At 37.7% G+C, this 17,689-nt stretch overlaps 1 protein-coding gene across 1 annotated transcript; it reads left to right on the top strand.

Annotated features, from left to right (window-relative positions):
- Window positions 1-404: 404 nt before the first annotated feature.
- On the top strand, window positions 405-16,905 carry SPACA1 (sperm acrosome associated 1; the record flags this gene model as incomplete). Its single annotated transcript, XM_079716456.1, has 7 exons — window positions 405-648; window positions 3,148-3,204; window positions 8,033-8,134; window positions 9,104-9,210; window positions 10,180-10,315; window positions 16,118-16,238; window positions 16,749-16,905. The coding sequence occupies 7 exons, from the start codon at window positions 405-407 to the stop codon at window positions 16,903-16,905; spliced, it is 924 nt and encodes a 307-aa protein (XP_079572582.1).
- Window positions 16,906-17,689: the final 784 nt, after the last annotated feature.

A 17,689-nucleotide genomic window follows, 5' to 3' on the forward strand; every position in this document is an offset into this window, starting at 1 on the left:
GGGCTCTAGGGAGTCTGGTTTGGAGAGGCGTAAACGCAGGAAGGACTAGCACCTTTTAGCAGAAAGCAGGGTGAGGGAAAACGGCCACCCACAGCAGTTGGCTGGCAGCTCGCCTAATGAGGAAGTGCGAAGGCGTGGCCCCGCCCAGCGTGCCGGGTTGGCCTAGAACGCCGGAAGGGGCGGGGCGGAGCCGAGCGCCGTCGGAAGTGGCCCGCGGGACCCCTGCGGTCAGGCCTGCGTCGCGTTCCGTGGGCCCTGCGCGATGGTGATGTTCCTTGATGCCTCAGTGGTTGCCGGGGAACGGTGTGGGCGTTCGGAGTTGGGCTTCTCCTCTCTTTGAAGCACCTCTCATCCGGAGCGGGCGGGTACGACTGCACCTTGGGCGGTCGTGCGGGCCGAGAACCATGGGCTCCGGGGGCGCAGGCTGCTCCAACGGGCTGCTGCTGACAGTCGACTGGCTGCTGCTGGCGGGCCTCCAGTCAACGTTCGGGATCAACGTCCCCACGGTCCAGGATCCCAGCTTGGCCACCGAGGGTGAGGACGAGGGCTTGGGCGAGGGCTTGGGCGAGGGCGAGAACGAGGCTGAGGAGGTGGCTGAAAACGACAGCGAGGCCGAGGACGAGCCCCAGGCTGAGGCCGAGGAGGATGGTAAGTGTGGGAGGCTCCTTGGCGGGGACCTGCAGGCACCCGTTGAGGGTCAAGCCTTCCCTGCTCCTTGAGGACGATGAGAATTATCCAAGTTAACATCTGTAGAGCTCTCTCTCGAAAACAACCCCGAATTTATACATTATCACACACCTCATGGCCTTAAAAAAAAGATGTGCTAATTCTCCAAGACCAGAGCAAGATAAATGAGCACATGTATAGAAATTGCTACAGAAATACTACTAAATATTGCTCTGGACAAGGGAATAGATGCTTATTTTTTTAAGCATCAGAGAGTAGCTTCCCACCACGGGGACCGATTTTGACTCCCCTTGCAGTTATGTTTTTTCCTTTCCATTGCAGATTTTTTTTTTCTTGAAGTTCCAAATTGCCTGAGGTCTTCCTCCTTTTCACATTTGCACTTTGGGTTAGAACTCAAGGGAGTTCCCAGTTCCCCTCACGGTGACACGTCTAGATAGACCATGATGCTGACAAAATTCCCCGGAAGCCCCGTGTCAGCTTCATGCAGCCGCCACCCTTGAGCACCTCTGCAGTGTGATAGTGTTTTATTTGTAAGTTCAACTTTGAGTCACAAAGGAATGGTGGCAGTAGAAAACACCAATAAAGGGATCCAACTAGAGGCTTTGTTAGATGATATAATACATGTTAACCAACGAAAACTGAGCCTGTGTTTGATACATAAATTTGCCTTATTCTCCTGGCTCACTAAGCAATAAAACTTGACAAGCTGTGGTACATGTTATATTGATTAGTAACTCACGTGCTTGTAGGTAAAAGGTCAGTTGCAGGTTTTCAGCCATCTAAAGGAGAATACTTCTCTTCCCTCCATAAATGACCCAGCTGAGATTCTTTTAAATATCCTTGGCAGTCTTATGTCTCCTATAAGTACAAAGTAGGTGCTGTATGTATCAGCCATTCTTTTATTTCCTGATGACGGATAGTGACCCTCAGCGACATAAAGAAATTGACTATCTGATGTTAATGGTGGAATTGAGGTTTGTACTGCCTTGATAACATTACATTTCAGAGAGCTTGGAGAAGTCCTTGACTTTGGAAATAGGAAAAAGAAAACTAGGGTAGAAAAGAACATGTTCTAAAGCGTAGTAGCTATTGCTTCCCTCTAGTTTTAAAAGTAATTAACAGTTTTAACTGGTCAAGGGATAGTTCTAGCTGTAAATGCTAGAGTTTAGGCTAAACCCAGGTGATGGAGTTATAATGCCTTAGATTCAAATTTGTGTTTCATAATGTACCAGCAGAAGGTATCCAAGCATTTCAAGCAAAAATGTCAATTCAGAATTGATCAAAGTCATAGTCCAAATTATTTCACAAAGTCAATATTGATTTACTTATATATACATCAAGTGTATATTTGCTTGCTGTATATTCAAGGCACTGTATTTGGTGCTTATAAGTGTAGAAGTGTTTATGAAAAATTACAATAATCAAAATAGGAAAAAATCTTAGAATTATATGAAATTAATAAGTACAAAATGAATGAAGTGTGAATGAGGTTATGCTATCTTAAGCATGCTTGTAGGGCTAAACAAGTTACAGAATGCTTGCAGGTACGTTATCATGTTTAATTCTTATAATAATCAGATAGGTTCTCCTTTCCAAATTTTGCAGAGGGGTTAAATAGGCCTGACACAGTTGAAGGAATTTGCCCAAACTCAGAATAGCTAATTAGTGGTAGACTACAATTTGGACTCCAATTTTGATGCCTAGTCCCATGTAATATTGTTGCCTCAGGACATAATGCCTTTTAAAAATTACCTTCTAGCACCTCATTTAATATTTATTTTTATTGAGCTTTTAGTCCTAATCTGAGTTATGAAGAATTGATTATATGCTACAGCTAGTGGAATTCATGTCAAATTTCAGAACAATTAGAAAAAGAGAAACATGAGATTTAAAACCAACAATATTTAGCTACTCAAATACTTATATATTCCTAGATTATCCTGCTAAATAAAGTGTTGAAATAAATTCTTAGGAATAATTTACCATCTTAACCTGAGAATGAGTAGAACCAATCTATGACATAATTTTAATGAACACTTTGCATAACTACTTCTTTTTGGGTAAAAATAATGCACTTAAATTTTTTTGGAAAACAGAGAATAGAAAAAATTGGGCCCTATAATTGGCAGGCTTTTTTGTGTTTTTCTGACCTCCTATATAACTTTAACTCACCATGTATTACACTGATGAAAAACATTATTTTTAAATTATGTACAAGGTTTAAATATACATCTTTGTAAGTTATTTCCTAATTTAATTCTTCAAAGGTTTAGTTTTCTTTTGATTTAAACAGTAATAGAAGATGTACTAGGAGTGGCATTGCTTTTCTGATTTAATAAAACTTTAAAAATGTCTGCTTCCCATATGATAAGTGCTTGTATCCTCCATCCCCAAGTAAGAGTTCTTCACTTAGAAAAGTTTTCCTATGATTAAATAATGTATTTTTGCATTTATGTTTAGTTTCAAATAGGACAACAGTCAAAGAAGTAGACTATGGGATGTGCACCGTTACATGTGGTAAGTAGCATAGAGCAGATAAATAACATTGTATTGGGGTGGGGGGTAAAAACAATGTGTACTCTCATTCATCTCTCACTGATTTCTATTTCTAATATCTATGATTTACACACAAAACTCAAACTGATTGCTTTACAAGGTAGGATATTTTCAGTTCATAACCTCTAAGTCTTACTTTAAGCCAACTCCCTATATGTATATATTTTGGGGGCAGGGGCACATAAACTGCTTTCACCAAAGTAAAACTTTATCTCACAGATGTTCAGAAGATGAAAGATCTTCTCATGCATCTCACAGATGTCTTCCACATACTGTGCTGGCAAACCTATCAAGAAATTACCTTTATTTGTAATAGTCTATTCTAAATGATACATTTTCCCAATTTATATGTCATGCCTTAGAGAAAAGAAGTATTGGCTTTGTGGGGAAAATAATATTCAAAAACTATGACTTATTTTGATCATTCCTTGAATAGAAATTGGACATAAAAATCTCTTACATGGGGGTGGGATTAAGACTATACATGCTATAATAGACCAGTGTTTCTCAAACTTAAGTGTTCACCCTAGGTGCCTGAAGGGCTTGTTAAAACATGGATTGCTAGGCCTACTTCAAAATTTCTAACTCACTAGGCCTTTGACGGGGTCTAAGAATTTGTATTTCTAAACAAGTTCATAAATGAAGCTGATACTGCTTTTTAAAAGACCATCTTTTTAGAACCACTATAGACTAGTGTGCTAAGAAGACAGTAGATAATTCACAATGAAATTAAGTTTATTCTAAATAGAATCTGCCTTGGAAAAAAGGCAGTGACAGGAGGGAAGGACAAAAACCAGAGGATAAGAAGACAGAAAGCGTGGATCAGAACAATATGTACTTTTTTATTTTTTGGTCAAAAATTGTGCCTGAATTGTTTTTGAGATAGCATTTTTTAAATGATGTTAAAATAGACCTAACATAAAATTTACTACTTTAACAATTTTTTAAATGTACAATTTAGTGAAATTAAGCACATTCACATTGTCATGCAATCATTACCACGATCCACCCCAGAACTTTTTCGTCATCCCAAACTGAAACCTCCGCACCAATTCAACAGTAATTCCCCACTCCCCCCAGCCCCTTGCAACCATTATTGTACTTTCTGTCTCTTGAGATAGTTTGAAACCTGTTTTTACTTTAACTTCTTAGTGTGTCAGAGTCAGAAAATTAGAGGAATTCTGTGTAATATACCTGTTTATTCATTTGCAAATTACATCTTCTGGCTGCTTACTTGAGAAATTTTCACAGGTAGAGAATTATTTTTATGACAGTTCTAGTAATTGATACTATCCTACTCTATTATTTAAAGATGTGCTTCAGGGACTTCCCTGGTGGTGCAGTGGTTAAGAATCCACCTGCCAATGCAGGGGACACGAGTTCGAGCCCTGGTCCGGGAGGATCCCACATGCCGTGGAGCAACTAAGCCCGTGTGCCACAACTGCTGAGCTTGCACTCTGGAGCCCGTGAGCCACAACTGCTGAGCCCACGTGCCACAATTACTGAAGCCCGCATGCCTGGAGCCCATGCTCCGCAATGGGAGAGGCCACCGCAGTGAGAGGCCTGTGCGCCACAGTGAGGAGTGGCCCCTGCTCGCCACAACTAGAGAGGGCCCACGTGCAGTAACAAAGACCCAAAGCAGCCAAAAAAAAAAAAAAAAAAAAAGATGTGCTTCAGAAATTATATATTTGTTTATTCAGCAATTTTTTTTGTTTTCTGTTTTTTTATTTTTGCCTACTCTGTGTCAGGTATTGTTATAGGTGCTAGGAATAAAGCAGTGAACAAAGAAGTGGAAACTCTGTGCCTTCAAAGAACATATTTTTTGGTAGGGGCAAAGAGGTTAAAAGTGCCTTCGGTTTTTTAAGTAAAAATAAAAGGCACATTTTTCATTTTCACCACGAACTTTATTGAACAACGTATTCACCCTTTTGCTTCAATACCTTCTGCCATTTTTCAGGCAACTTCATAATTCCATCTTCCCAAAACTTTTTATCTTTTTGAGCAAAGAACGGTTCCAGGTGCCTTTTACAGTCTTCCAGGGAATTGAAATTTTTTCCATTAAGAGAATTTTGTAAAGACTGAAATAAATGGAAATCTGAAGGTGCAACGTCTGGTGAATATGATGGACGAATCAGAACTTCTCAGCCAAGCTGTAACAGTTTTTGCCTGGTCATCAAAGAAACATGCAGTCTTGTGTTTTCCTGCTGGAAGATTATGCGTTTTCTGTTGACTCATTCTGGACACTTCGTGCCGCTTTCAGATGGTCTAATTGGGAGCAGTACTTGTTGGAATTAATTGTTTGGTTTTCCCGAAGGAGCTCATAATAGAGGACTCCCTTCCAATCCCACTGTATACACAACATCACCTTCTTTGGATGAAGACCAGCCTTTGGTGTGGTTGGTGGTGGTTCATTTCGCTTGCCCCACAATCTCTTCAGTTCCACATGGTTACAACGTCCACTTTTCATTGCCTGTCACAATTTGTTTTAAAAATGGAATGTTTTCATTAAACGAATGTTTTCATTACTTTTCAGTAGAGAATCGCATGCAGAAATATGGTCAAGAAGGTTTTTTTTGCTTAACTTACCTGGAACCCAAACATCAAAGCGATTCACATAATCAGGCTGGTGCCAATGATTTTCAACGCTTGATTTGGATATTTTTGAGTATGTCGGCTATCTCCTGCATGGTATAACATTGATTGTTCTCAATTACTGTTTCGATTTGATTGCTGTCAACTTCAACTGGTCTACCTGACTGTGGAGCATCGTCCAGTGAGAAATCTCCAGCACAAAACTTCACAAACCACTTTTGACATGTTCAGTCCGTCACAGTACCTTCTCCATAAACTGTACAAATCTTTTTGTGCATTTCAGTTGCATTTTTACCTTTCTTGAAATAATCAATCATAATATGCCAAAAATGTTGCTTTTTTCTTCCATCTTCCATATTAAAATGGCTACACAAAAATTCACCAATTTTGAGAAGTCTTTTTTTAAATGCACGCTGATATGATAGCTGTCACATACTGTCTAACAAAATTGTTTCAAATGAAGTTAAAGACAACTAAGTGCTACTAGAGCCATCTTACAGAAAAAATCGAATGAACCTTTTGGCCCACCCAATAATATGTAAAACATGTAATATGTCAGATGGTGATAAGTTCTAAAACGAAAAACCATAAAAGGCAATATTTCACATCTGTAATTTTAAGTATTAAGAAATCTTTTCAATTTATAACAACTATTTAAAGGAAAAAATGCTTTAGTGAAACTTCTGTTGAACCCCCAAAACAATATTTTAGCAGTCAAAAAGTTTTTTTTTCTTGGAATACACAGGCAGATTTTTAAGTATGGACTTACAGAAAATCTCACATCTACACACATCATTGCAATAAACTGTATCTGGCTAAATAAATAAATGCATAAAATACCTGCTTGGAAAATATGCATTTTAGAATAAGGCTATGCCTCTAAAGAAGTACCATTCATAAATTCAAGGGGAGCCATTCTGCAGCCATTCTTAAGCATCTCTTTTAATCAGGAGACCTTTCCCCCTCCAACCTTCCTTCTCTTTATCTTATATGGAGTACTCTCCTTTGTGTCTCAAAGTTTGGTCCACAGACTTGCTATATCAGCATCGACTGAGAGCTTGTTAGAAATGCAGAACCTCAGGACCTACTGCAGACCTACTTACTGAATCAGAATTCACATGTTAGTATGTCTCCAGGTGTTTTGCAAGCACTCTGAAGTTTGAGGAGCACTGTTATAAGCCATCTCTAGACTTCAGCTTTACCTTGCCTTAAGAATGGGTTTTATGATTAACATCTTGCAGGGACTGAAAGAGGGAATCTGGTAGAAAGGATATCAAGATGGAGTATTCCTTAGTCTGTGACAACACAGTCTTAATCACAGGTCATTTATCACAGGACGTGTTCAGCACATCACTGAACCAGTTTTTATCATTTCCCTCAATTCTGGTGATGGTAGGGCAAACTCAGTGGAGATCTGAGATCAGTCAGTAAAGACGTGATTTCTTGCTATGAAATGTGTGGGAATTCTAATGAGAGTATCTTTTTGGAAATGGAGATTTGGTCATTAATAGTCTGTCCTGATGTATTTAATACAGGGATTTTTACCAATTTAGATATTAAAAAGCATCATTTATGTTAAAATGTAATTTTTGTAATTTCCTCTGCAAGCTCAACCCACCCACCCCCCAAAAAAAGTTCCATGATCAAATAAATTTGGAAGATCCTGTGTACTACTGTATTTCATCAAATCTAAGACTTTCTTGGCTGTGTTAATCACATTTTATGCATCTCTAAAAAAGGAAAAATGCTGCCATTCTTGACACGCTGTCAATTCTAAGATGCATTCTGATTTCAAAGATGTTAATGTAAAAATTTTACATCTTAGATCAGTGAAAGTTTCCACATAAAAGCACATTAATTTACTAGCATATTAAAATTTCCCCTAAAATTCTGAGGAAAGAGGTTCCTTTCATTTTAAAGTAATGTATAATTTCCAAATGTATATAATCATGGAATCCTTTTTCTTATGGTAACAACCAGAGGAAATAGTGTTTCATGTAACTCGCTTTGGAAAATGCTGTTTTATGAAATAATTCAAAATGAGGGACCTAAAAATATCTAAATGTTATTACCCTGAATTTAGGAATTTAATTTCTGAAATTAGGAGAAAAGTCTCAAAAAGACCTAGGTGCAAAAGTAAAGGAACTCTGGAATTATTATTATTATTTTTAACATTTGCTGATTTCTTTTACCAAAGGTGTTGGTATAAGAGAAGTTATATTAAGAAATGGATGCCCTGGGAGTGAATCCAAATGTATCATACGGGTGGAAGAATGTCGTGGACCAGTAGATTGTGGCTGTGAGTTGGCCTATGTATTGGAGGGAGACTGAGGGGGAAGCATTTACTCTGGGGAAATATCCTTAACCTCAGGTTGCCGTGAGTGGAAGGAGGTGATCAAGTGATATACTGAAAGGAATTCATAAGAAAACTTAAGCTTCCGCATCTCTAGACAGTTACAACTCTTTCTACTTTTGCTTCACATTTTTTCAGTGATGTGTAAATTTAACATATATTCTCTCTAGTACACTGGAACCGTATTGCACTCAGGGTCTGTGGTTGAGGCTGTCCTCCAGTGAAACGCTTTTGACACTTTGGTCGTGACAGCTTATCAGTAGATTGGTAAACCCTACACTGGAAACTTTGAGAGCCACTCTATACCACCTTTCACTAGTCTGAGATTCCATTATCTTTAAACTTGGAAGGGGCGGAGTGTATGGGGTGGGAGGGGGGTTCTGACTCTAACCAGTAAATTGGAAGCCACTAGTAGATCTCAAAATTTAATAGATCACTAAGTAGTTTGCCCTTGCTATCTCTTCTCCACAATTTATTCTGCTGAAGGAACAGACAGGTACGGTGTTTTCTACCTGCCTCTTTTGGTGACTTAATCTTTGACGCCTCTCTGCTCCTCTACAGTCAAACTTTCAGTAATACATTTGCTAACTTCCAGCATGTAATTGGTTTTAAAGTTGGAAGTGACTTTTAAAAGTAGTATTGTGGGGGCTTCCCTGGTGGCGCAGTGGTTGGGGGTCCGCCTGCCGATGCGGGGGACACGGGTTCGTGCCCCGGTCTGGGAGGATCCCGCGTGCCATGGAGCTGCTAGGCCCGTGAGCCATGGCCGCTGGGCCTGCGTGTCCGGAGCCTGTGCTCCGCAGCGGGAGGGGCCACAACAGTGAGAGGCCCGTGCACCGCAAAAAAAAAAAAAAAGTAGTATAAAGCAGTTTACAGTGCCCATTGGTATATATGTATTTAATTTTTCTTTTTTTTCAGGGGGTAAGCCAATTTCAGAAAGTCTTGAAGGTGTTAGGCTAGCATGTGTTCATACATCTCCTATAAGCCGTTTCAAATATATTTGGAGACTTCTAAGGCCAGACCAAGTGAGTAATGAATGTATGTAATTTGGTGCTTTCTAGTAAGTGATAAAATTTGTTTCCCAGTGCTTGATGACTCTCAGAAAACTTTCTCTTTAAAAGCAGTTTGCAAAAATGAAGTTAAAATCATACAACTCTATTATTATTGGGATTTAAATTTTTTCATTGCTTAGGGAGGCTAAGACTTTACATACGCCTTAGGGCCAGCTACTATCAGAACTTAAAAACACCTATTTTATACAAAGTGTTCTATTTTGGAAGCAAGAGTTTCATTTGTATATACAGTACAAACAGGACAGATAACAGTAGCTAACATTAATAGAGGACTTATTCAGTGCCAGACATACACAAAGTGCTAGAGTTTCTTTTACTCACGTAACAATCTATGAGGTAATTCCCATCATTATACCCATTTACAGATAAGTACAGTTGTTGCTCAGTATGCTCAGGGGATTGATTCCAGGACCCCTTCAGATACTAAAACTTGGGATGCCCAAGTTCCTTATGTAAAATGGCGTAGTATTTGCATATAACATAAGTACATCCTCCCATATACTTTAAAGCATCTCTAGATTATGTATAATACAATGTAAATGCTATATAAATAGTTGTAAATAAGATGTAAATGCCAAGTAAATACTACTGTGCAACCAATTCAAGTTTTGCTTTTTGGAACTTTCTGGAATTTTTTTCTGAATATTTTTAATCTCCGGTTGGTTGAGTCCACTGACTTGGAACCCAAGGATATGGAGGACCAGCTGCAGCTGAGATGCAGAGAGTAACTTGCCCTGCTTCACACAGGCAGGTAGTTGGTACTTGTTATCTGGATTATCTGACTTTAAAATACATGTGCATAATTAATTACTGTCCTAGACTGAGAGAAAATGACTCTTATTTTGTTACAAGAAATAAATTGTTTCCTGATCTTAAGTTTTCATGAAGAATGTTGATACCATTTTTTTTCTTTTAAAATAGCAAGCCATTATACTTGCAAACGATTCAGCAATTCTGGAGGTTCACAGGGATACTCACCCCAAGGCTTTTGAGTGTGAAACGTTGGATAATAATGAAATAGTAGCATCTATTAAATTCGCAGTCTATACAACAACTGGTAAGTACCCAGCAATGTTTTGGTTTGCTTATACCTCAAACTTCAAAGCATATCAAAATCACCTAGAGGTCTTGTTGAAACACAGATCACTAGCCCAACCCCCATAATTTCTGATTCTGTAGATCTTTAGTGGAGCTGGCACAAGAATTTCCATTTCTAACAAGTTCCTAGGTGCTGTTGGTCCAGAGGTCACATTTTGGGAACCACTAGTTTTATACCATTTAGACTTTTCTACAAGGTAATACTTAATTCTTATTTTTTTCCACAAAGAGAGTCAGATGTACCTTACTTTGGGAAACTGGTGTATTTCTGAAGTGTCTCCAAAGAACAGTCCTTTAACTTGAATTATATTCTTACTTTTACTTCTATCACAGAGGTGAAAATGGATACATAGAATTCTAATGGATGCTTAACAAAAGTTTTGATACAGTGAAATAAATAAAATTAAGAAATGTTATGTCAAAGCATATCTTTTTAAAAATTATTCATTCGAAAACATTTTTTTATGAAACAATAAATACAATCCTCAATATATGTCACAAAAGGCAAATCTTGACCCGAACATAATTTTACGTGTTCGAAACTGTGCTTCCCTTGCAAAAAGGATCCATGTGCATGTCTTTTCAATTTAAACTATGATGTCTTCTATGTGCAAATAATTATTTCCTTTTGTTGAGTTGCTCTTAACCATTTTTATTGTTGTCATCTGTGTTTTTGGGTGTGTGAAGGGTTTGGTCACAAGTTCTTTTGAGAATCCAATCAAGGCTCAGGAGGCTTTTCCCAGAAAAATACCCACATATACTAACATGCCAAAAGTTACCTGTAATTTTAAGAGAGTTCATGGATTTCTTGAAGCTCTTTCTCAATCCCAAGTAAAGAACTCAAGCTGCAGTCTAGAGATACCATGAAACATAACACCCTTTATTGAACTGGAAGCAAGCTAAGGTGTTTTGGGGGTGATTTTAAAAAATAAACTATAACTTTCTTTGATGTGTTGTTCAGTGTCCTTAAAAAAACCATCTTTATGGTGAAAGCTAATAACCTTACTCTTATGTTGGGATAACAGGTGTTATTAAAAGGATAATTTCAATAAAGTGCTATAAAAGGCAAAAAAGGACCAAACATCATCAACTAAATAGTATCTCAGTGAGTCATAGTTCAGGATATTAAAGGATTCAAAGGCCATTCTCAGTTATTGTCCCCACAGCTTGGTCCCTGTTAGGACAGCTTAGTAGTGGTTAGCTCTTCCTATGTTAGAAGGCAACATGTGTAAGCTAAGGGCTGGAGCACAGACCCCAGTGTCAGCAAGTGAGACAAAGTTGATTTTTCTCTCTTGTAGCTGTCCAAGGCTGGTGGGGTAGCTCTGCCATCTCAGCACATGCACTGGTTAAATGACAAAATATTTTCAGAAAACTTTGGTATTTATTAGTTTCTTTTTAAAATGACAATTGGGCATACCGCTGTGACAGACCCTTTTGGCTCTTTAGACATCAAACAAATATTTTGGCTATAAATGTCCACACAATATGGTACTGGCTTGAAACGAATGCATGATTGAAATATTTTCAGGGTAAATATGGTTTAATTAATGAAAATGTCCCATCCATTCTCTCATATAACAGGTTTTTCACTTCCACAATAGTTGTCTTTCATAGTTAGACATGGTTTTGATTGAATTATGTCCCCCTGAAAAGATACTTTCAAGTCCAAACTCCTACAACTTCAGGAATGTGACTGTGTCTGGAAATAGGGTAGTTGCAGATGTAATTAATTCAGTTAAGACAAGATCATACACACTAGAGGAGAGTGGGCCTTTAATCCAATATGACTAGTGTCCTTATAAGAAGAAGGAAATTTAGACACAGACACACAGAGAGATAGGAGAATGTATGCGAAGACTCAAAGACACACGGGGAGAAGACAGCCATGTGAAGACACACAGAGATTAGAGTTGTGCTGCCACAAGCCAAGGAACATCTGGGGCTACCAGAAGCTGGAAGAGGAAAGGAAGGATCCTTCCCCAGAGCCACTGGGGAGAGCATGGCCTTACCATCACCTTATGTTCAGACGTTTATCTTCCAAAACTGTGAGACAATATATTTCTGTTGTTTTTAAGCCACCTAGTTAGTGGTACTTTGTTATGGTGGCCCTAAGAAACTAATATAAACATAAACTTAGTTTTTCTAAAAAGTGAGAGCATGGAAATTCAGCCTGTTTTTCATCAGAAAATTTCAGTAGAAATGCAGACTATCTTTTTATTAGATATAAAAGTAATCTAAGGGACCCTTGCAAGAAGACTACCATTGAAATGAACCAAAATCTTTATACCTCTCATTCTCCATCTTCTCTTGGCTAGTATTGCAGGGTAGTAGATAAATGGAAAGAAATTTTGCATTTCTTCTTCTCAAGTTTTAATCCTAAAAGGTTTTTTTAAATTTGAGCTTAAAAAATCCCACTGCTTCTATAAATCTAAAATTATCAAAAATAAAAAGATTTTAAAAATCCAACAATGTTGGAATATAAATATGATATAAATTGTCTACCATATTTGGAACTATTTAGTGAGATTACTAAATTGAGTTTATAGCTCTAGAATTACCAAGGAAAATGGAAAATTATACTCCATGGTGTTTAAAAAATAGGAAGAAAATCCAGATGAATAAGCAATTGAGATTGCTCATATATGAGACTAATTTTGTTAGAGTGGTACTTACCAAAATATTAAAATACATAAAACATAGCTTGCACAAATCATTATATCTCCCTGGATGTTGGTTTGCTTATCTGTATAAAAGTTGTATAAGATGATCTTTCTGGCCCTTCCCACATGAATCTTTTATGAGTCTATGATTTAGGGGCCAGGAAGAGCCAAAAGAAAGCTACATAATTCACTAAGTAAGTAATGCCTGATATAAATTGAATTTTTATCAGTTTACAATGTAGCAGTGTTATAATGCATATGGTAGACTGGTCATGTCTCCGTAATAGCATTATTTTCAGGAAGAACAGAAAGATATGGGAGAGAATGCTGATTTGAAAGTGGTGTTTGGCTATTTGTATGAAGAAGAATGAGCTTCAATTCCTACTTTACAATGTATACAAAAATTAGAGATGTATTATGGTCCTAAATGTAAAAGCTAAAACCATCAAGCTTAAAAAAGGAAACATAAGAGAGTATCTATATGATTCAGGAGTAGGCAAGTTTCTTTTTAGACATGACAAAAAAAATCACCATAAAGGAAAGATTGCTAAATTAGACTTCATCAGAATTAAAAACTTCATCTTCAAAAAATGATGTTGAGGGGCTTCCCTGGTGGCGCAGTGGTTGAGAGTCCACCTGCTGATGCAGGGGACACGGGTTTGTGCCCCGGTCTGGGAAGATCCCACATGCCACAGAGCGGCTGGGCCCGTGAGCCATGGCTGTTGAGCCTGCGCGTCCGGAGCCTGTGCTCCGCAACGGGAGAGGCCACAACAGTGAGAGGCCCACGTACCGCAAAAAAAAAAAAAAAAAAGTGTTGAGAAAACTGGACAGCCACATGCAAAAAATGAAAGGTCAGTATCTTACATCATACAGAGAAATTAACTCAAAATGGATTAAAGACTTGAATGTAAGACCTAAAACCATAAAATTCCTAGAAAAAACATAGGCAGTAACCTTATTGATATAGGTCTTAGTGATATTTTTGTAGATCTGACTCCAAAGACAAGGGAAACGAGCAAAAATAAACAAATGGGACTACATCAAACTAAAAAGCTTCTGTACAGTAAAGGAAACCATCATCAAAACGAAAAGACAACTTATGGAATGGGAGAAGACATTTGTAATGATATCTCTGATGAGGGGTTCATAGCCAAAATATATAAAAACTCACACTAATCAACATCAACAACAACAAAAAACAAACATCCTGATTAAAAATTGGGCAGAAGATCTGAATAGACATTTTTTCCAAAGAAGACATACAGATGGGCAACAGGCACATAAAAAAATATGCTTGACATCACTAATCAGGGAAATGCAAATCAAAACCACAAAGAGATATTACCTTACACCTGTTAGAATGTCTATTATCAAAAAGGACAAGAAATAACAAACGTTGGAGAGGATGTGGAGAAAAGGGAGCCCTTGTGCACTGTTGGTGCAGCTACTAAGGAAATCAGTATGGAGATTCCTCAAAAAATTAAGAATAGAACTACCATAAGACAGCTATTTCACTTCTGGGTATTTATCCAAAGAACATAAAAACACTAATTCAAAAAGATAGATGCACCTCTCTGTTCACTGCAGCATTATTTACAATAGCCAAGATATAGAAACCACCTAAGTGTCCATTGATGGACAAATGAATAAAGATGTGGTATATATACATATAATAGAATACTATTCAGCCATAAAAAAAGAATGAAATCCTGCCATTTGCAGCAGCATGGATGGACCTTGAAGGTATTAATCCTAAGTGAAGTAAGTCAGTTGGAGAAACAAATACAAAGATTTCACTCATATGTGGAATCTAAAAAAACAAACAAAATAAAACAAAAACACACTCATAGATACAGAGAACAGATTACTGGTTGCCAGAGGGGAAGGGAATTCAGGGGTGGGTGAAATGGACTAAGTGGGGAGTGCAACTCCATGGTGATGGATGGTAACTAGACCTGTGGTGGGGATCACTTTGTAGTGGATACAGATGTCAAATTATAATGCTGTACACCTGAAACTTACATTAAAAAGTTTAAAACTTCAGCTCTTTAAAAGGGATCATTAGAAAAATGAATAGGCAAGCCAAAATCTGGGAGAAAAAATTTATAAAACATGTACAGCAAGTACAATCAGTTTGGGAAAAGATCTTGCAGTTTCTTGGAAAACTAAGCATACCCCTACCCTATGACCCAGCAGTTCCACTCATATGTATTTACCCAAGAGAAATGGAAAGGTATGTTCACAAAATGACCGGTGTGAGAATGTTCATAGCAGTTTATTTATAATAACCCCAAACTGAAACAGCATAGGTGTCCATCAGTAGGAGATTGAATAAACTAATTGAGGCATAGTACTCAGTAATAAAAAAGAAAAAAACTATTGATACATGCAACAATATGGTTGAATCTTCAGAACATTACACTGAGTAAAAAAGCCTTACACAAAAGAATGCATAGTGTATGTTTCCATTCCTATGAAGTTCTGGAACAGGCAGAACTACTCTGTGGTGGAAAAGAAAATCAGGACAGTAGTTGTCCCTAGAGGTTGGGGCAGGGATTAACTGGGAGGGGCTCGAAGAAACTTTTGGAGTATAGTAATATTCTGTGTATATTCAGGGGTTTGAATTATATATGTCTGTCTGCATTTGCCAAAACTAAATAAATGCACATTTAAGATCATTGTACAATTTGGTGTTCATAAATTTTACCTCAAAAGAAAAAATATAAACAAATGTTGAACTCTAGTTAATGATATGACTATTGAAGAATTTTGTAGGAAGTGTGCAGACATCAGCAAATTATCTTGAAATGCATCAAAAAATAAGATGAATCAATGGATTGAGAAGAGTATGGATAGAGGGATAGTTAAAATGTTGATGGTAGTGTCTAGGTGGTGGGATGTTTATTGTCAAATGCTTTCAACTTTTCTGTGTGTTTGAAAAGGACATTTCTGACATGCAGAACAAGTTCATTAATAACTTTGTTTCCACTCATTCTTTCTGTATTTTTCTAGAGTTGTTTTTCAAATATAAAGTTTCCATTTAGATATCCATTTTCTTTTATTTGCCAGTAGTAATAATCCTCAGGTGTTTTTTTCCCTAGAATTGCAGATGAAAAGATCAAGCCGACCAGACACTGATGCAGTCCTAGTTTTTGTTCTGGTCATAGGAGTTATTATATGTATATTCATGATCTTTTTACTGATCTTCATAATGATAAACTGGTAGGTGAAGGGCTGAAACTAAGCCAACACCCTTGATAGATGTCCTCCTTGTCTGTTGAATCCAAGGCCCTGTCCATGATGCTTCTCACATGGGTTTTGAAACTGTCCAACTCTCTTCATCCCTCCTGAGACTCTCCTAGTTCAAGCTACCTAATCTCATGACTTGATTCCCAGCCATGAGAAAGCTTTTAAATGCAATTTTTACAATTTTACATAGTAGTTGCTAAAGAAAAACGTTTATTGACTTAATATCTGTGTTGTCTAGTTGTAGTTATCACAACTTTAAAACTTGGTTATTGTAACCTACTAATTCATTTATATGAGAATATTTCTAATACCTACATGAGTATCACCCCCTGGTACATCTGAGGGCTCATCTACTATCACAATGCAGCTGGTGCACCACACACTAAAAATAAATCATGACTAAGGAGGCACTTCTATATATAGAAAACTAAATATAAATCTATTTAGTTTTCATAAAAGATGTAAAAAACATTTTTCTTCCAGGGAGGCAGTCAAAGCTTTCTGGGGGGCAAAAGCCTCGAAAACTGAGATGCAGTGTGAGCTGGATTCAGTGAGATACAAAGATTCAGCCTATCTTTACCAATCACCAGCAGAAATACCTGGACATGAAGATGATGCTTTAAGTGACTGGAGTGAATGATGTATGGATGATATATAGCAAACCAAAGGAGATTAGAGCATATCAGATTCATTATTATAAAAATAAAATATATAGTGAAATACTTTAACAATATGGTAAGTGATTTATTATAGTCTGAAGGTAATGCAGTATGAGAAGGGGCTGTTTTAATCAGTGCATCTTTGTGGTGGAGTTATCAAAAAGTTTTAAATTTGTTCTCAACATTTACCATTTCAAGTAATCACTTAGTAGCTTTTATCTAGAAGCACACACACAAAATCTTTTAAACACATTTTTGATCACTTTGATCACTTCTAAGGTGATTTGCCTCTTCTGTCACAAACAAGAAAAAAATATATAGAAGATGCCTTGCATATTAGACTTTCTCCCCGCTGGGAGCACTGTATTGAACTTGCTTAAAGCAAACCATACTTTAGAATTTCTGCAGGGCATGTGACATACAAAGCATCACTTTTTTTTTTTTTTTTTTTTTTTTTTGCGGTACGTGGGCCTCTCACTGTTGTGGCCTCTCCCGTTGCGGAGCACAGGCCCCGGACGCGCAGGCTCAGCAGCCATGGCTCACGAGCCCAGCCACTCCACAGCATGTGGGATCTTCCCGGACCAGGGCACGAACCCGTGTCCCCTGCATCGGCAGGCGGACTCTCAACCACTGCGCCACCAGGGAAGCCCCAAAGCATCACTTTTAACACATGAAATAATAATAATGATAACAACCAACACTTAGTAGCTACTATGTGCCAAGCATTGCTCAAAGCATTTTACATGTATTAAGTGATTTAATTAT

Source organism: Hyperoodon ampullatus (assembly GCF_949752795.1).
Source record: "Hyperoodon ampullatus genome assembly, chromosome: 12".
Classification (NCBI taxonomy): domain Eukaryota; kingdom Metazoa; phylum Chordata; class Mammalia; order Artiodactyla; family Ziphiidae; genus Hyperoodon; species Hyperoodon ampullatus.